General features: G+C 45.3%; 1 protein-coding gene across 1 annotated transcript in view; it reads left to right on the plus strand.

Annotated features, from left to right (window-relative positions):
* Positions 1-16976, plus strand: part of LOC146813020 (C-type lectin domain family 2 member D-like) — a gene marked incomplete at its 5' end in the record, with an annotated part of 262441 nt that overhangs the window by 170374 nt on the left and 75091 nt on the right. The window contains one exon of the mRNA XM_085615245.1: positions 15368-15471. Coding sequence (XP_085471371.1) covers positions 15368-15471 — 104 coding nt within the window. The remainder of the gene's footprint in view (positions 1-15367; positions 15472-16976) is intronic.

A 16976-nucleotide genomic window follows, 5' to 3' on the forward strand; every position in this document is an offset into this window, starting at 1 on the left:
GCAACAGTGCAAGCTTCCTCCTCACAGAATCTGCGCATCTGGAAGGTACACTGTACCCAGCTCTTCCTCCTAACTGGCACTGAAGACAATAGCAGGGAAAAGGTTACTTCTTCATACAACAGTGCAGCAGTGTAAGCATCGCTCTCTCTCTCCCTCTCCCCCCCTCCCCTCCCCTCCTCCCTCTCCTCCCTCCCCCCTCCACTGGTACAGCGTGGGGAGCAACAGTGGCCGCTTCCTCCTCACAGAATATGCACAACTGAAGCATACACAATGCACACCTCTCCCTCATAACAGACACCGAAGCCGATGGCAGGGAAAAGGTTACTTCTTCATATAACAGTGCAGCAGTGTAAGCATCTCTCTCTCTCTCTCTCTCACTCCCGCTCTCTCTCTTTCTCTGCTCCCCCCCACTCTCACTGGTACAGCGTGGGGAGCAACAGTGACAGCTTCCTCCTCACAGAATATGCACAACTGAAGCATACACAATGCACACCTCTCCCTCACAACAGACACCGAAGGCAATGGCAGGGAAAAGGTTACTTCTTTATATAACCGGTGCATCAGTGTAAGCATCGCTCTCTCTTTGCACTGGTACAGCTTGGAGAGCAACAGTGCAAGCTTCCTTTCCTCAAAGGATATGCACAACTGAAGCATACAGAGTGCACACATCTCTCTCTCATAACTGTCACCGTAGGTAATAAAAGTTACTTCTTTATATGACACGTGTAGCAGTATAGGTGTCCTTCTCTTTCTGCACTGGTTCAGCTTGGGGAGCAAGTGAGCAAGCTTCCTCCTCACAGAATACACGCGAATGAAGCATGTAGAGTGCACACATCTCTACCTTATAACTGACATCGAAGGCAATGGCAGGGAAAAGGGTACTTCATTTTATAACTGGTGCAGCTGTGTAAGCACCCCTCTCCTCTGTACTGGTACAGCGCGAGGGACAACAGTGCAAGCTTCCTTTTCTCACAGAATATCCACAACTGAGGCATACACAGTGTACACATCTGAGAATGTACATATGTGTGGGTAGTCCTAGTGCCCGCAACAGGGAAGGGCCGAATACGCAACATAGACACATCACAGTTTTCCACTGAAAACAACCCCTTTTTTTGCAGTGTGGGAAGCTGTGGATTATAGGCCCTAGTTCTTCTGGCACCTAGAGAAGCCTAGCAAACATGTACATTTTTCAAAACTGGACATTGAGGGGAATCTGGGGTGGGTTTGGCCTTCATGGCTCTTCCAAGGTTTTCTTACCCAGAAGCCCTTGAAAACCTTAAACTTCTACTAAAAATGTACATATTCCACACATTTCTGGGAGGAAAACTTCTGAAATCTGTGGGGAGCTACACATTTCCTACCATCCAGCAATTCCCCAAGTCTGCCAATAAAATACTACCTAACTTCTGTGGGTGGGTTTAATGCCAGTGACAGGAAAGGGCCCCAAGTGCAGCATAGACACATCACATTTTTCCACAGAAAAGCACCCTTTTTTGCAATGTGTGTAGCTGTAGATTTGGGCCCTTACTCAGCTGGCACCTAGACAAACCTGCACTTCTTAAAATCTAGACAAAGAGAGGAGTTCAGGGGTATGTGACATGCATTGCTCTCACCCGGTAGTTTTACCCAGAAGCCTGTGCAAACTTCAACTAAAAATACTCATTTTCGACACATTTCTGTGAGGAAAACTTCTGGAATCTATGGGGAGCCACACATTTCCTACCATCCAGCAATCCCCCAAGTCCCTAATAAAGATGCTACCTTATTTATGTGGGTAGGTCTAGTGCCCATGACAGGAAAGGAGCCTAAACGCCACAAAGACACATCACATTTTTGCACTGAAAACACACATTTTTGCAATGTGGGTAGCTGTGGAGTTTGGGTCCTGGCGCACCCGGCACCCAGGTAAACTTAGAAAACATGCACATTTTTGGAAACTAGACAACTAGGGGAGTCCAGCGTGCAAGACTTGCATGACTCTCACTAGGTACATTTACCTAGAATCCTTTGCAGACCTCAAATTTCGACTAACAACACACATTTCCCACACATATCTATGAGAAAATCTTCTAGAATCTGCAGGGAACTGCACATTTCCCACCACCTAGCATTCACAAAAGTCTCTTTGAAAAAAGTGATACCTTGTGTGGGTAGGCCTAGTGCCTTTGACAGGAAAGGGACCTAAAAGGCAACATAAATACATTACATTTTTACATAGAAAACGCATACTATTTTTTGCACTATTGGTAGCTGTGGATTTTGAGCCCTAGTTGAACCGGACCTAGGCAAACGTAGTAAACCTGCACATTTTTTAAAACTAGACAACTGGGGCAGTCAAGGGATGTGTGACCTGCGTGGCTCTCAGTAGGTAATTTTACCCGGAAGCCTTAGCAACCTCTAACTTCGAATAAAAACACATATTTTCCAGACATTTATGTGCAGAAAATATCTTAAATCTCTGGGGAGCCACACATTTCCTATCACTCAGCATTCCCATAAATCCCCGACAAAAATGCTGCCTCACTTATGTGTGTAGGCCTAGTACCCTTGACAGGAAATGACCCCAAAGACACCATAGATGCATCACATTTTTCCACAGAAAACACACCTTTTCTTTGCAGTGTGGGTAGCTGAGGGTTTTGGGCCCTAGTTCTTCCGGCACTTAGAGTGACTAAGCAAACCTGCACATTTTTGCAAACTAGACAGCTAGGGGAGTGTAGGGGTGCATGACTTGCGTGACTCTCACTAGATAATTTTACCCAGAATCCCTTTCAAACGTCAAACCTTGGAAAGAAATACCCATTTTTCTCACATTTCTGCAGAGAGCCACAAGTTTCCTTGAAGTACTGGGATTCTAAAACCCAGCGGTGCAGGGGAACACACCCTAAGACTTCGGGTTCTTCCTGTTTCAGACCCACAGAAACACAGAGTCTTCTAGGTGAAGTCAAGGATCAATTTATTGGCTGCAGACCAATCACAGGTATCCGAGAAGTACAACAGCATGTATGTTCTCAGGAGACTGCTCCCTCTACAGGAAACGGCCTTCTCCTTATATACAAAACATTATGCTTCAGGCACACATTCCACATTTTACGATACGGTCATTCATGTGTATCCATTACAAACAAAAAGTCAGAGTCATGATGACCATCCCACATTCTTGTTCAGCCAGCTCACAATTATTTACCCAGCGAGGCTCAGATCCCACATCGGATATCTGTAGACCCCAATAAACACGGGCACCTCCTGTTTGTAAAACAAGCCATAAAGAAAGAAGGGTCAGGTGTGAAAGAGATTTAGCCGGAGGCTTATGTGGGATGAAAAGGCTTTATGGTGTGTCAAACCCTGATGCTAATCACAGGTGGCCGTAGGACGGGTAGCTCGTGGGACCGGACTGACCTGGGGCGGTGGAGCCACATCGCATAGGTCACAGGGAAGTCAATGGAAGGTGCGTATAATCTGAAGGCCTGTACTTCTCCTTAACGTGTAGCCTATGTGAGGGCAACCATAAGATGGCCACCGCTCCAAGATGGAACCCACAAAGTCTATGTGTAATATCGTATACACTGTGCATTTATCAATGAAATGTTAATGCAAAACACTTGTACATACCGCATTGGCCATTCGCGGTCTGCTGCTGCCGGAATCGGCGGGGTAGGGCCCTGCCTCCTACGCGGTCCCAAATTGGAAAGAACCACAGACCCTCCTTTTGCCCTTACATAGGCAATTACTATTAATCCGAGTCTAGGTCTATATTCATAAAGTCATGGAGATGTTGCTGTAGCATCATCCTATTACTTAGCTCGTCCCTCGATACAGGTTTCCGTACACATAATGTAGCACAGAGGCCACATATCGCTGGAGCACACTGTATACATAGACAGAACAGGAAAAGGATGGCTAAGACCATACCAATGACCATTAGAATCTTCCAACCCCAGGCAGGTATCAGTTCCCAGAACCATCCCATCAGTGACCAATCTCCTTTATCCACATGAATAGATTCGGATATTCTATGCAGTTTGGAGATGGCTTGATAAACTGTTGGAGCGTTATCTGGTATGAAAATGCAACAGCTAGATCGGATGACCTTACATACCCCACCACGGTCTGCAAGTATGACGTCTAGAACCATACAGTTCTGCAAAGTCATGAGGCGATCCGCTTGGAGCTCAGCTGTCAAATTACCAAGGGCACCCGCCGTTACATTAACAGTGGATTCAACCACACGAGTCAGTTGTCTCAGGTTCCTACTATTGGCCATTGGTCCCCAAAACGGCAGGAAACCCAAAAAGAAGTCTCCCGCTTCCTGACCGGCAGTATCCTCCTGACTAACAACGCCTCTCTCAACTCTGGTCTTGTGATAATCAGAGGCAGCAGTGAATGTTGGCGGTAACAAATTTGCAATATAACATGTGCCCGAGAAATCAGGGGGCAACCATGTATATGCTCGGTCATTGCTAACAAAATATGTACCCTTGGCAGCCAAAAACGCAGGGGAAAACTGTGATGGAAAAGTGTACGTTTCAGTACAGTCACTTTTCCCCAGTTGAGCTCTTGGATTCTGACCATTACCTTGTAAACAGAACCGACCTATGTGGGGTACGACCCAGATTGGGGATGAGATTTTTCGCTGCCTTTCACCCAGACTAATGCTATACCCCGTTGCGTTCCAACCTACATAAGCTCGCAATTCATCCTTGGGAATAGATGAGTATGCGTCGATATCTCTGCTCATATCGGCAACTCCTCTCATTAAGGCTTTATTATTTGTGGTAGGTCTGATGGAACGCGGTTGTCGCGGGGAGTAGGCATCTAATGCAAAAAGAAACATGGTCTGGAATGCCCATGATGATCCATTGTAGCTAAATGGCAGCACTAGGTATGGGATACCCTTATTAATGGTGTGCGGCATTAAACCACACACCCAGCAATTGGTTGTATTCATGGCTAGCTGGTGCTGGTGCAGGAGTTGAATAAACGAGTTGTTTACGAACTCAGATCGTCTGACTTGTTCGTGTTCAGGCAAAGGGTGGAAAGAGTGTAAGGAGACAGTAGGGGGAGGTATAGGCTGTTCAGTGGGTGTAAGTGGTACTTGGGAGGAGAAGAATACATAACCTACAGTAAACACCATCATACTACATAGTATAAACAAACATAATAATACAAAACGTTTGCTGTTCGATATTTTACATATTTTCGTTTTAAAGTTCATTTCCTCAGCGGGTCTCTCCATCTTGAAAAACTCCATCCTCTAATCGTGCCGCTCACGGCGGGTGAGTATCTTCTGCTAAGGAGTACGCCTGTCAGTCCAGGGAACGCCCCAGACCAACCAGAACCGTTGACCTAACGTCTTCGGCCTGTACCCCGAAGTCTTGGCACCGCGACCCTGCGGCTGAACCCGGATGGTGGTTCGAAAAAGAAAAACCAAAAGAAAAAAAATAAGAAAGTTCCTCAGATGAGAGAGAGAGAGAGAGAGAGCTGTACTGTCGAAGTATCAAAAGAAGAAAAATAATTTTTTATTTGTCCTTGGTTCTAGACCTCAAGTTATAGCGAACTCGGCCAGGTACTGTCTGGTCTTGAAACAAGAGTTCAGGCTCTGTGGTGTCTATTCGAATTGACGGTGGCACAGCTTCCTGCAAAATATCGTCACTTTCTTGTTCTGAAGTTGTGCCTCTTACGCGTGCATTACTAAATGGTACAAAACGAGGTACAGTGTCTGTTTCAGAATCAGCGATACCCTCCTGGACCCACCGATCATATGGTAGAGGCAAAGGGATCCGTTTCCAGTGGGCGCCGTGTATCCAATTCTTTTTCCCTTTCACTCTAACCGCTGATCTTGTTGATAAAAGTACGAGGTGAGGGCCGATCCACCGGGGCTCATCGTTGGTTTTTCGCTGAAAGTTTTTCACAAGCACCCACGAGCCAGTGTCGATAGGGTGTCCTGGAGCTTCGGAGGCCTGGGGCAGAGTATCGTGTACCTGTTGGTGTAAAACAGGCAATTTAGCCGTCAATTCGCAAAGATAATCAAGCAGTACTGGATGTTCGATTTCACTGAATTTTGTCGGTCTTGGTACACCCCATACATTGGCCGGGCGGCCAAAAACCACTTCATACGGACTAAGTCCCACTCGTGAATGCACAGTCATTCTTGTTGACAAGAGTGCTAAAGGCAGAGCGTCAGGCCATTTTAGACCGGAGCTCGCCAGGACTTTGGCCAGTTTGAGTTTCAGAGTGCCATTGTAGCGCTCTACTAATCCAGCTGATTGGGGGTGATTTGCAGCGTGGAACTTTTGTTTAATGCCCAATCCCTCACACACATTCTTCATCACTTGACCCACAAACTCACTCCCATTATCCCTCCACACCATTCTTGGCATTCCAATCCTAGGGAAAAATTCTTTCACAAGGGCTTTGGCTGTGGATAAGGCAGTATTGTCTTTTAAGGGGTATGCCTCAATCCACTTTGAGAAGGCACAGACAACAACGAGTACATATTTTAAATTGTTGCACCTTTCCATGTGGATGAAATCTAGCTGCAAAACCTCGAACGGATACGTTGGAGGCGCAAAATGACCAGCTGGAGTTGGGGTTCCCCTACCAGGATTGTACCTCAAACATACCATACAATTCTTGACCACATTCTCTGCACACTTGGGAATTCCAGCGTTCTGCCATACTGGAGCTAACAACTTACAGATTCCTTTCACACTGATATGTGCCATTCCATGCGCCATGGTAACCACTGGAAGCACATATGCATCAGGTAGCAACCATCGCCGATGTTCTGACAAATCGACCCAACAACCATTCTCATCCAATTTACCCTTACTTTCTTTCCACTTGCTCAACTCTTTCTCTGTGGCTTCAGCTTGAAGGGACTTCACACTCTCTATCGTGTCTTCACACATTCCAACATCACCAACCCATCTTGCAGGGCCTGCAACATACATTCGAGTCTTCACATCTTTTGCTGTTTCTTTCGCGATTTCGTCAGCAAACGCATTACCACGACCAACATAATCTGTAATTTTCTTGTGCGCACTGCATTTCACAATCGCAACTTGTAACGGCAAGGTCAGTGACTCAAGGAGATCGTTCACCAACTGACCATTCTGGATTTTAGCTCCATGCGAAGTCAGGAACCCACGTTCTTTCCATAATCGCCCGAAACTATGGGCCACGCCAAAAGCATACTGACTGTCGGTGTAAATATTCACTCTCATACCTTTCGACAACACGCATGCTCGTGTAAGTGCAATTAATTCTGCTGCTTGAGCTGAATTATGGGGTATACATGCAGTTTCAACAACCGTGCGCAAAGTCGTGACAGCATATGCAGCAGTTGAATCACCATTCGGAAGCATGAACCATCCACCCATAGGGTACCATCACACTCAGTCAGGGGAGTATCTTTAAGATCCACTCTCCCTTTTGTCTCTTCTTCTGTTCTGAACAGACAATCATGCTGCTCAATCTCATCCGTATCCGTTGGAATCGGCAATAATGTAGCTGGATTCAACGTATTGCATCTCTTTATGTGTACATGGTTTGCTAATAGTGTCAATTCATACCCTGACAATCGAGCACTGGTTAAATGCTGTGTTTTGGTCCTGTTTAACAGTGTGTCCACAGCATGTGGAACCATTACAATCAATGTGTTATCCATCACCAATCCAGCAGACTGTCGAATAGACATAGCTGCTGCGGCTGCAGCTCTCAAGCAACTTGGTAATGCCCTCGCTACCGGGTCCAAAGTGGACGAAAAATACGCGCATGGGCGCGGTCTGTCTCCAAAAGGCTGTGTTAACACTGATAATGCGCAACCTTCCTTTTCATGAACATACAATGTAAAAGGCTTACTGTAGTCGGGGGTACCCAACACAGGAGCTGAACATAATGCATTACGCAATTCCCAAAAACTTTTCTGACACTCTTCAGACCATGGGACAGGGTTCGGTGTGTTTTTACAGGTTAATGCTAACAACGGTTTTGCCAGCAAAGAAAAATTTGGTATCCAGTGCCTACAGTATGAAGTAATGCCCAAAAAGGCACGCACTTCTCTCCGTCTCCTTGGCACACTCAATCGTGCAATGGCTTGAATTCTTTCTGGGGTCAGTTTCCTTCCCTCCTTCGATAAGAGATGACCTAAGTAAGTCACTTCTTGTCGACAATATTGCAATTTTGAGAGAGACACTTTGTGATGGAAGGCAGACAAATGACGCAATAATGACACGGTGGCTTCTTTACAGATCTCCTCAGTATCTGCGGCGATCAATAAATCGTCAACATACTGGATAAGCGTTGCACCACTTGGTAGAACAATTGCATCAAGCTGCGCTTTTAAAGTTTGACTGTATATTGATGGGCTTTCACAGTAGCCTTGGGGAGCGCGTTTAAAGCGGAAGCTACGACCTCCTAGGCTAAAACCAAAAATATCCCTACTTTCCTCTGCAATCGGGATGCTAAAGAAAGCATTCTTTAGATCAATCACTGAGAACCAAGCAGCGGAAGCTGGAATCATGGTTAACAAGGCAGTTATATCAGGGACAACTGGAAACTGTGGCACAACTATCTTATTTACCTCTCTAAGATCGATCACAAATCTGTAAACAGGTGGCTGTGACGGGTCAGTGCGTTTTAAAACAGGCAAAACAGGACTATTGCAAACGTTGCCTCTTGTCTCTTCAATTACACCCTTTTTAATCAAATCACTTATAATTGCTAACAACGCTTTCTGACCTTCATTGGATATTTTGTACTGGGGAATGCGTGGCAATCTGACATTGGCTTTTAAAGTGACTACATATGGCGGTGTTTCCAGAAGGCCCACATCATTGGGCCCAGTAGCCCAAAGGACATCCGGAAGGGATGACAATTCAGGCGGCAATTTATTCTTTGACAAATACATCGGGGAAATCACTTCCTTACCCAATGTAAGTTGTACTCCTGAGGGAGAACAATATATTGTTGCATGCAATCTTTTTAACAAATCCAACCCTAGCAAATTTTCACCACAACCTGTCGTTAGGATGAGGGGTGCTTTTAGCTCACAAGGTCCAACAGAAAGTGGCATGGGACTAGAAATCGGGTTCCTAACCGGGGCGCCAGAAAAACCTACTGAAACATTCATTTCGCCAGACAAAGGTGCGCCAGGGAGTTTTGAATGCATAATTGAACTCTGCAGCACCAGTATCCAGCAAAAAAGGTTCTGACACACCTGCTGTAGTCACCTTAACATACGGGCCGCTCTGATCCACTGGCACTGAAATAACTCCCTCTCTCTGTCTACGGCTGTCCTAGTAATCATTACTTTCCACGTTGTCGTCTTCTGCATAATAATCATCATTGTAGTACTGAGCTGTATTACCAGTTGCATTGACTTGTTGATCAAAGCGATTAATCGTATTTTGAGGCGGAAGAGGACACGCGTTCTGGGGAACATTTCCACGCCCTCTACGAGCTTGTGGACCACCTCGACCTCTTGCGCCATACGCATTATTAGTACGCTGCAACAATTTAGGACAACTATACTTAAAATGACCTTCCTCTTTGCAATATGAACATTGATTGGGGCCTATAGGGATACGTGGTTGATAATACCCATTTATTTGCTGGTTATTCTGGAACTGTTGGGGTTGCTGATAGATACCTTGGGTTTGCCTATAATTATTCTGACCTCCACGCGGCGGATAAGCCTGCTGTAAAAGGACCTTCGTTTTCAATTCTTTCGTTTTCTTGTCTGTTCTATCCTTCTCGTCTTTATCCCTGTTTTCGTAATACTGTGCAGTAGCCAGTATTTGCGCTGAAGAGGAAACAGCCCAAGAACTCTCTGAATCTTTTAACTTCTTACACAACTCGGGAAGTAGATTCTGCACAAATTTATCAACAAATAACCGTTGGCCACCTTCAGTACTCATGTCTTGACCACTGTGGTCGATAAACGTTTCTTCAAACCTTGTAAAGAAATCGGACACTGTTTCATCTTTCTTCTGTTTGCATGCGGATAGTTTATCCCAATTCACGCGCATCGCGGGCATTAAAGTTTTCATGTATGTAATAATTCTACCAGGGAGTTCTGCTACGAGGGGCTCAGGTTTTGCACCACCAACTTGTCTAGTGTCTGCGGCAATGATATTAGCCCACGTATTACCTAATTCTGCAGCATGATCTACGTTACGAATGGATCCCCATAAAGGCTGTGGAACAACATTCCCGAACAACATATCTATATCAGCTAGATTCATGACACATGATTCTGCAGTTTGCGATAACTCCTTATAATATCCCGCAGGGTTTTTACGGGAGTCAGGCAATGTCTGTTTAAGCGCTAATACTTCAGAACGCTTCCATGGAACATGTACCCAGACACGCTGAAAATGTGCTAAAACAGGTGGATTAGCATTTGCATCACCAGGCCTCCAAACTGGAGGAACCTCACGCATTGGGTATTGGCGTGCTTTTACCCATTTCCCCACAGGGAATTCCTGTTCGAACAACGATTGTTGGCAATCATCATTTCTGAAGGACAGTAAAGTCGCAACTGCTTTATCTATGGCGGGACCTACAATTATACCAGTCCCAAAATCAAATCGCACTCGGCACAACTCCTGCGGGTTTGGGTTTGAACCATGATCCTCCAATTCCTCACAGAGGAATTCACACATTTTTTCAAACACATACCTCTGTTTTGGGGCGTCCCATTGGTGAAAAACGTTAACGACTGACTCTACATCATAGAGTGAAGAAAAAATAATCCACCTACGCGCCATATGATCTAAGACCTCTTTCTCTTCAGGATCAGGCAGCTGACTACGCAACTGCTTACATTGTAAACCAGGGGTCATACTAGATGACCCCAAGAGAGGCGACATTAAACTAGTAACTACATTAGCTATTCGTTGTCGTGCTGAAGGAGAAGTGGGTGCGAGAACGGGCGGAAAGACAGGGGGACGAAAAACGGGTGCAGATGCAGGTACAGGGGCAGTGTTAGAAAGAGCACCAGGGAAGGCAGCTGATGTACTAGGCAAAGACGCAGGAAGCGCAGGGGGGACAGGTAATGAAATTGGCGGCCCTTGAGAGGGCTGCGCTGTAGGGATAGGAGCCAGCTGAGGGGGAGCTGGCGGCTGTGGGAAAGCCTGCGGCAAATTAACTGGAGGCTGCACATTCACGGGCTGTGGAGGCGCTGTGTCATTTTGTGCATACAGGGGTGGCGAACTTAGCAAATGGGACATTAGGGAATCTTTTTCTTTCTTTTTCGTTTCATCTTGTGGAAGGGGTGACAAAACTGGGTAACATTTATCGATCCCTAGTTTACGCTGTCTATGTAATTGCTCATTCATTTGTTCCTCCTCATTATCTTTAAATTGCACAGCTGCTTGTATCATTGACATGCCTCTTTCTCTCTTATGCCTTTTCGCTAGCTTAATTTCCTTCTGTTTGGCTTCTTTTCGCCATAGGCGAAAAGAATCAAACATCGCCGGCGGGCTTTCTTTTTAAATAATTGAACTTCCAAATTATCTAAGATATCTGTATCGAAACTACCATTTTGGGGCCATTTTAAAACACCGTCCTTTCTGGTGTATCGGATCCATACTTGATTATATGCAATGGGGCCCACGCCATGTTTTACATAAAGCTCATAAGTTGGAGTTCCAATTGGAGGAACTGGACACGAATCCTCCAATTGGGAATCCCTTCTACAACCCAGACAAAACAAACTTCCAAATACACTAGAACCAGGCATCTTCGCTCACTAGTCTAGTTTCGAACTTCAAAGGATTATCGAATACGACAATCTCGTAAATACACGAGTCCTCTGGCTTTGGCACTTGCAAGTTCCAAATCAAAAGCGATCCCGAAGGATACCAAATTCCCAAAGGATACCAAACAAACTGGGAGGCGCTCCACTTATACTTAACTGAGGTATCGATGGCGTCACCAGAGGACTCTCTCGATTGTTTCGCTCTACTAAATCGTCAAGGGTCCAAAACAGGGCGATAGTCAGGGCAGCAGTCCTTTGTAGCCGTCGGGACGCGGAGAACCTCGCAGAAAAGACTTTCGGACCACGTCGACATGCAGGGGTCGCTGAAGTGGCAGGCCTTCCTCCAGAATTTCCACACGAAGCTCCTCACGAACGTCTAGCTGGAACAGTGCCGCTGAAATCGTCCCGAGTTGGGCGCCAACTGAAGTACTGGGATTCTAAAACCCAGCGGTGCAGGGGAACACACCCTAAGACTTCGGGTTCTTCCTGTTTCAGACCCACAGAAACACAGAGTCTTCTAGGTGAAGTCAAGGATCAATTTATTGGCTGCAGACCAATCACAGGTATCCGAGAAGTACAACAGCATGTATGTTCTCAGGAGACTGCTCCCTCTACAGGAAACGGCCTTCTCCTTATATACAAAACATTATGCTTCAGGCACACATTCCACATTTTACGATACGGTCATTCATGTGTATCCATTACAAACGAAAAGGCAGAGTCATGATGACCATCCCACATTCTTGTTCAGCCAGCTCACAATTATTTACCCAGCGAGGCTCAGATCCCACATCGGATATCTGTAGACCCCAATAAACACGGGCACCTCCTGTTTGTAAAACAAGCCATAAAGAAAGAAGGGTCAGGTGTGAAAGAGATTTAGCCGGAGGCTTATGTGGGATGAAAAGGCTTTATGGTGTGTCAAACCCTGATGCTAATCACAGGTGGCCGTAGGACGGGTAGCTCGTGGGACCGGACTGACCTGGGGCGGTGGAGCCACATCGCATAGGTCATAGGGAAGTCAATGGAAGGCGCGTATAATCTGAAGGCCTGTACTTCTCCTTAACGTGTAGCCTATGTGAGGGCAACCATAAGATGGCCACCGCTCCAAGATGGAACCCACGAAGTCTATGTGTAATATCGCATACACTGTGCATTTATCAATGAAATGTTAATGCAAAACACTTGTACATACCGCATTGGCCATTCGCGGTCTGCTGCTGCCGGAATCGGCGGGGTAGGGCCCTGCCTCCTACGCGGTCCCAAATTGGAAAGAACCACATCCTGGCACCCTGAGTTCCCACATTTCTCTGGAAAAGAACAGTGCTCCACTTATGTGGGAGGGCAAATAGAGATCACGATACTAAAAGCCCTAAAGTGCTACATTGAGAGATATGCAATAGGCGTAGAAGCGGTATTTGGGGCTGTAGCACCACCCATGCAAACCTACAAACAACAGACGTTTTTGAAAACTAGACAACTAGGGGATTACAGAGTGGTGTGCCTTATGTGGATTCCTCAAGGTTTTCTTACCCACAATACCCTGCAAACCTCAAACCTTGCCTGAAATTCATTACATTTCTGTGATTGAAATTCTGGAATCTGCATGAATTCACACAATTCCTACCACTCAGCGTTACCCCACTTGTGCCAATAAAAAGGTCTTCAACTCATCAAGCGAAGTGGAAGGCCACCAGTGTGTCTTAGAATGAGGCCCTGGAGTGCCTCCATTCTCCCTCAGAAATTGTTCGGCACGCAAATTTGTTGCTGCACAATTTGCTCAAGGAAGTCCACATTCAAAAAGAGTTGGAAGTAGTCACTCGGCAAAAATTGCCTGTATCAACTTTACATCTAGTGTCGCTTGTGTATGGGGGAAATTGGTGCTGTACTAAATTGGGCTACTGCCAAGAAACCACTTAGTCTATGCTTGCTTCCGCATGTGCCTGCTTTCTGGGAAGGTCCAATCCTGCTACAGTCGCTCTGCACACAGACTGTGCTTGTGAAGGGACATCACGACTGCCATCATCATGTCTCTCAGAATCGCTGGAAGATGAGTCATCAAATGGAACTCTCCTGACTGGATAATCACTTCCAGATTCTGCTCCATTTTCCTCTCTCAGAATCTGTCTCAGTATATGATCCTGATGAGCCATATCTCGAGTTAGGGCCAGGTCTGCAGTCATCCATCAAGACACCATCTCTGCTGACTGGCTAAAACCTTCCTTCTAAATCCTTGAAGGCCGAAGTATTGTTCTAACTTGGTCAGTAGGTTTGTGTGATGTGTCCAACAGTAAATAAACACAAAACTACTTACTTTGTTTGCTGAAGCTACAGGTTCTCCAAAGACACAAAAAAAAGACAAGGCATTAGTTCACTTTGCCACGTACCCAATACCACAGCATATTTTTATGATGGCTTATGAAAAAACCTTATTGTTGGGGGTGCTGCTCGGTCTTTGCCAGTATAAATCTAATTGCCTAAATCCAAGAAGCACATAGTAGTCCCTGCAATGTTGTGTGCAGTTGTGCTTCTTGTGAAAAGGCTCAGTGCTATCACCAGGGTCACTGGAATTGTGCGGCGGGCGGGCACCCAATTGTGCGGCAGGATTGACAAAATTATCCTTCTAGAAAAGGTAAATCATGCAGCATAAGGCAGCACATTTTTTGTATAGTATTACATCAAATATTTCACCTCATTATCACCATGTAGCAAATAAATAAAGAAGTAAGTAACTGAAAAATAACCAGTCAACCTTTGTGCAGGGCCTTCCATTGTATGCAATATTTGAATTTTTGTAAAACTAATCCTAAAACTTATGTTATTTCTGATTTTATTGTTTCTCAGTTTAATTGCCTACAGATTGTTGCCTTTGGAAAAAACTGGAAAAAATGGTCGCAGTAGAAATAAAAACTAAGGGGCAGATTTACAAGCCCCTTGCACCACTTTTGCGTCACTTTTAACATGGGAAAAGGGACGCAAAAGTGGCGCAAGGGGCTTGTAAATCTGCCCCTAAGTGCTTCTCCGACCAGCTCTATTTGAGGACTCTTCTCGAGATTGTTACAGCTGGTTTGTTTTTGTTCCTGTTAAAAGTACTAATTCCAGCCAGTATTGTGATGCAATAATCCGGGAAATGCCCATGGAGGTTTCTTTCTATGACTGTATTCACAACATCATCTTTTTTGTGGTTACAGGTTGTTACAGCTACATGGCAAACTGGCTGTCGTACAATTATGTAGAGATGAACTTTGAAATTTCCCCCAACTCTCCCGTTCTCTTACGGCAATTTAACAAACTAGTTGATCAGTCTTTTTTCAGAGGGATATAAACACTCTAAGGCAGTACTGTGAATCAAATTAGCTTGTTTTTGAGCGAATAAATAGTATTTTTGTTTGAATCAAGTTGGCCAAATGAGGCATCAAACAATGAATGTTCAAATGCAGGTTGCAGTCTTGTTTCTCTTTGCCGGTCACTAAAGTCTCCTAAATGTATTTCTAATCCATTTTGAAAATCTGTCAGTCTGCACGCTGCAACTCTACGAACTACTGCTCAGCTCTAATCTGTGCATTTCTGTATGTCCCTTTTTTTTTTGTTGTGTTACAGGATTTCATGCTGCGTTACAAAGGGAACCGCCATCACTGGGTTGGTCTGCAGAGGGAAACTGATCAACATTGGAAATGGGTCAATGGCACTGAATTCAGCAACTGGCAAGTCCTCAGTCTTTTCCTTAAGTCACTGCCTGACATGTTTAAGTCCCTAATGTCATATGATGAATTGATCACAGAAACAACTTACTCAAATTACACACTTTCTGATGGCTGAGTCCCCAGTTATCGTGGACTGCCTACGTGTAAAATTCCAGCATCTGTCCTGAATTAAGAGACTAGGGCTGCATTTTTATTCAAAATTGTCTTAATAAAGCCTGGAGAAGGCGGAGGTCATCAGTGACTCTCGCGCCCCAAAGCACCCATCTATCTCACCTAATGCCCAGGACCAATGAGCGTATGGCAAAACCCTTTGCCCAGGCCACGGGGCAAGCAGGAGCTACTGGGCCCAACCATGATGATGGAGGCCTTTTACTCCTGATTTCCCAGGGCCTGACGTACTATGAGTCCTGAGCAACTGGGCCAAGTACCCCTTCAGCACTTGACTCTGTAGTACCACAAGCTGAGCAGTTCAAGGCTTCTTGGAGTGAGTGAAGGAGGAACACAGACTCACAACTTAATGTGCTTTCAGCTACCTCAATAACTGAATGTCCAAAAGTGAAATACAATACACACTTGTTAGAAAACGGGGCAGCATCTGTGAGGCCTGCACAAATAACATGACTACATTAGTCCTTCACTGGGAACCAAACACCCAATTGTAGCGCCTGACTCTCAGAGGGTAGCGTTGCAGAGCAGTCTGAGGCTTACTCAAGGGAGGTGGTGTGGGCTAGTAATCGCCATTTGCAGGTGCGCAGAAATAACACTCAATAATTGATTGTCCAGTCTGTACTTTGCTTTATAAAAGTAAGAGTACATTTATTAAACACACTCACCACTCAATACTATGCACCAATTTACAAATACACATAAGCTGTTGGAATTACTTTGTGACATTGCATAACTTTTCCACCCCTCCCGCAGGGGGGTGGGGTCTAGCACCACCACTCCCCTGAATGCACATCATCTCGCCCCCTAATACAATTAGTTGAACATAACCTGGGGCGTGGGCCCTGCGCACTGGCACCATCCCAGTGGCGACCCCTCCCATTACCTTAACAAGCATTAACAATGGGTACACCTGCCTTGGTGACACATAACGCTGACTGAGCATCTCCTACTGACCATAAAGTATGCACCTCTAAATCTTCGGGAATAACAGTCTGGGTTGTTCCTCACCTAACAGCAGCAGCAAGAATACATGTTTAGGCATCACTTAACATGACAGTACTCATCACATGTGTTGATCATTAGAAGGCATTGCAATTACAGCCCCTAAAGGCATCACAGATGAAATCACAGGATTACGCATAAACAGTCAGACACCTTAGCAGGAATGTCTGGCAACATAACCCCACTTTGTTTATGACTCACATTACACCTGTACTTCTTAATACACCTGTACTTCACATTACACAAATGACTTCCAGTCCTCCTAAAAAGAAATAACCTTGGTCAACGCACTCTACAGAAATAACATTAAAAATGCACTTGTGGTGCAATTACAC

The sequence above is a fragment of the Triturus cristatus genome, chromosome 7 (assembly GCF_964204655.1).
Source record: "Triturus cristatus chromosome 7, aTriCri1.1, whole genome shotgun sequence".
NCBI lineage: Eukaryota > Metazoa > Chordata > Amphibia > Caudata > Salamandridae > Triturus > Triturus cristatus.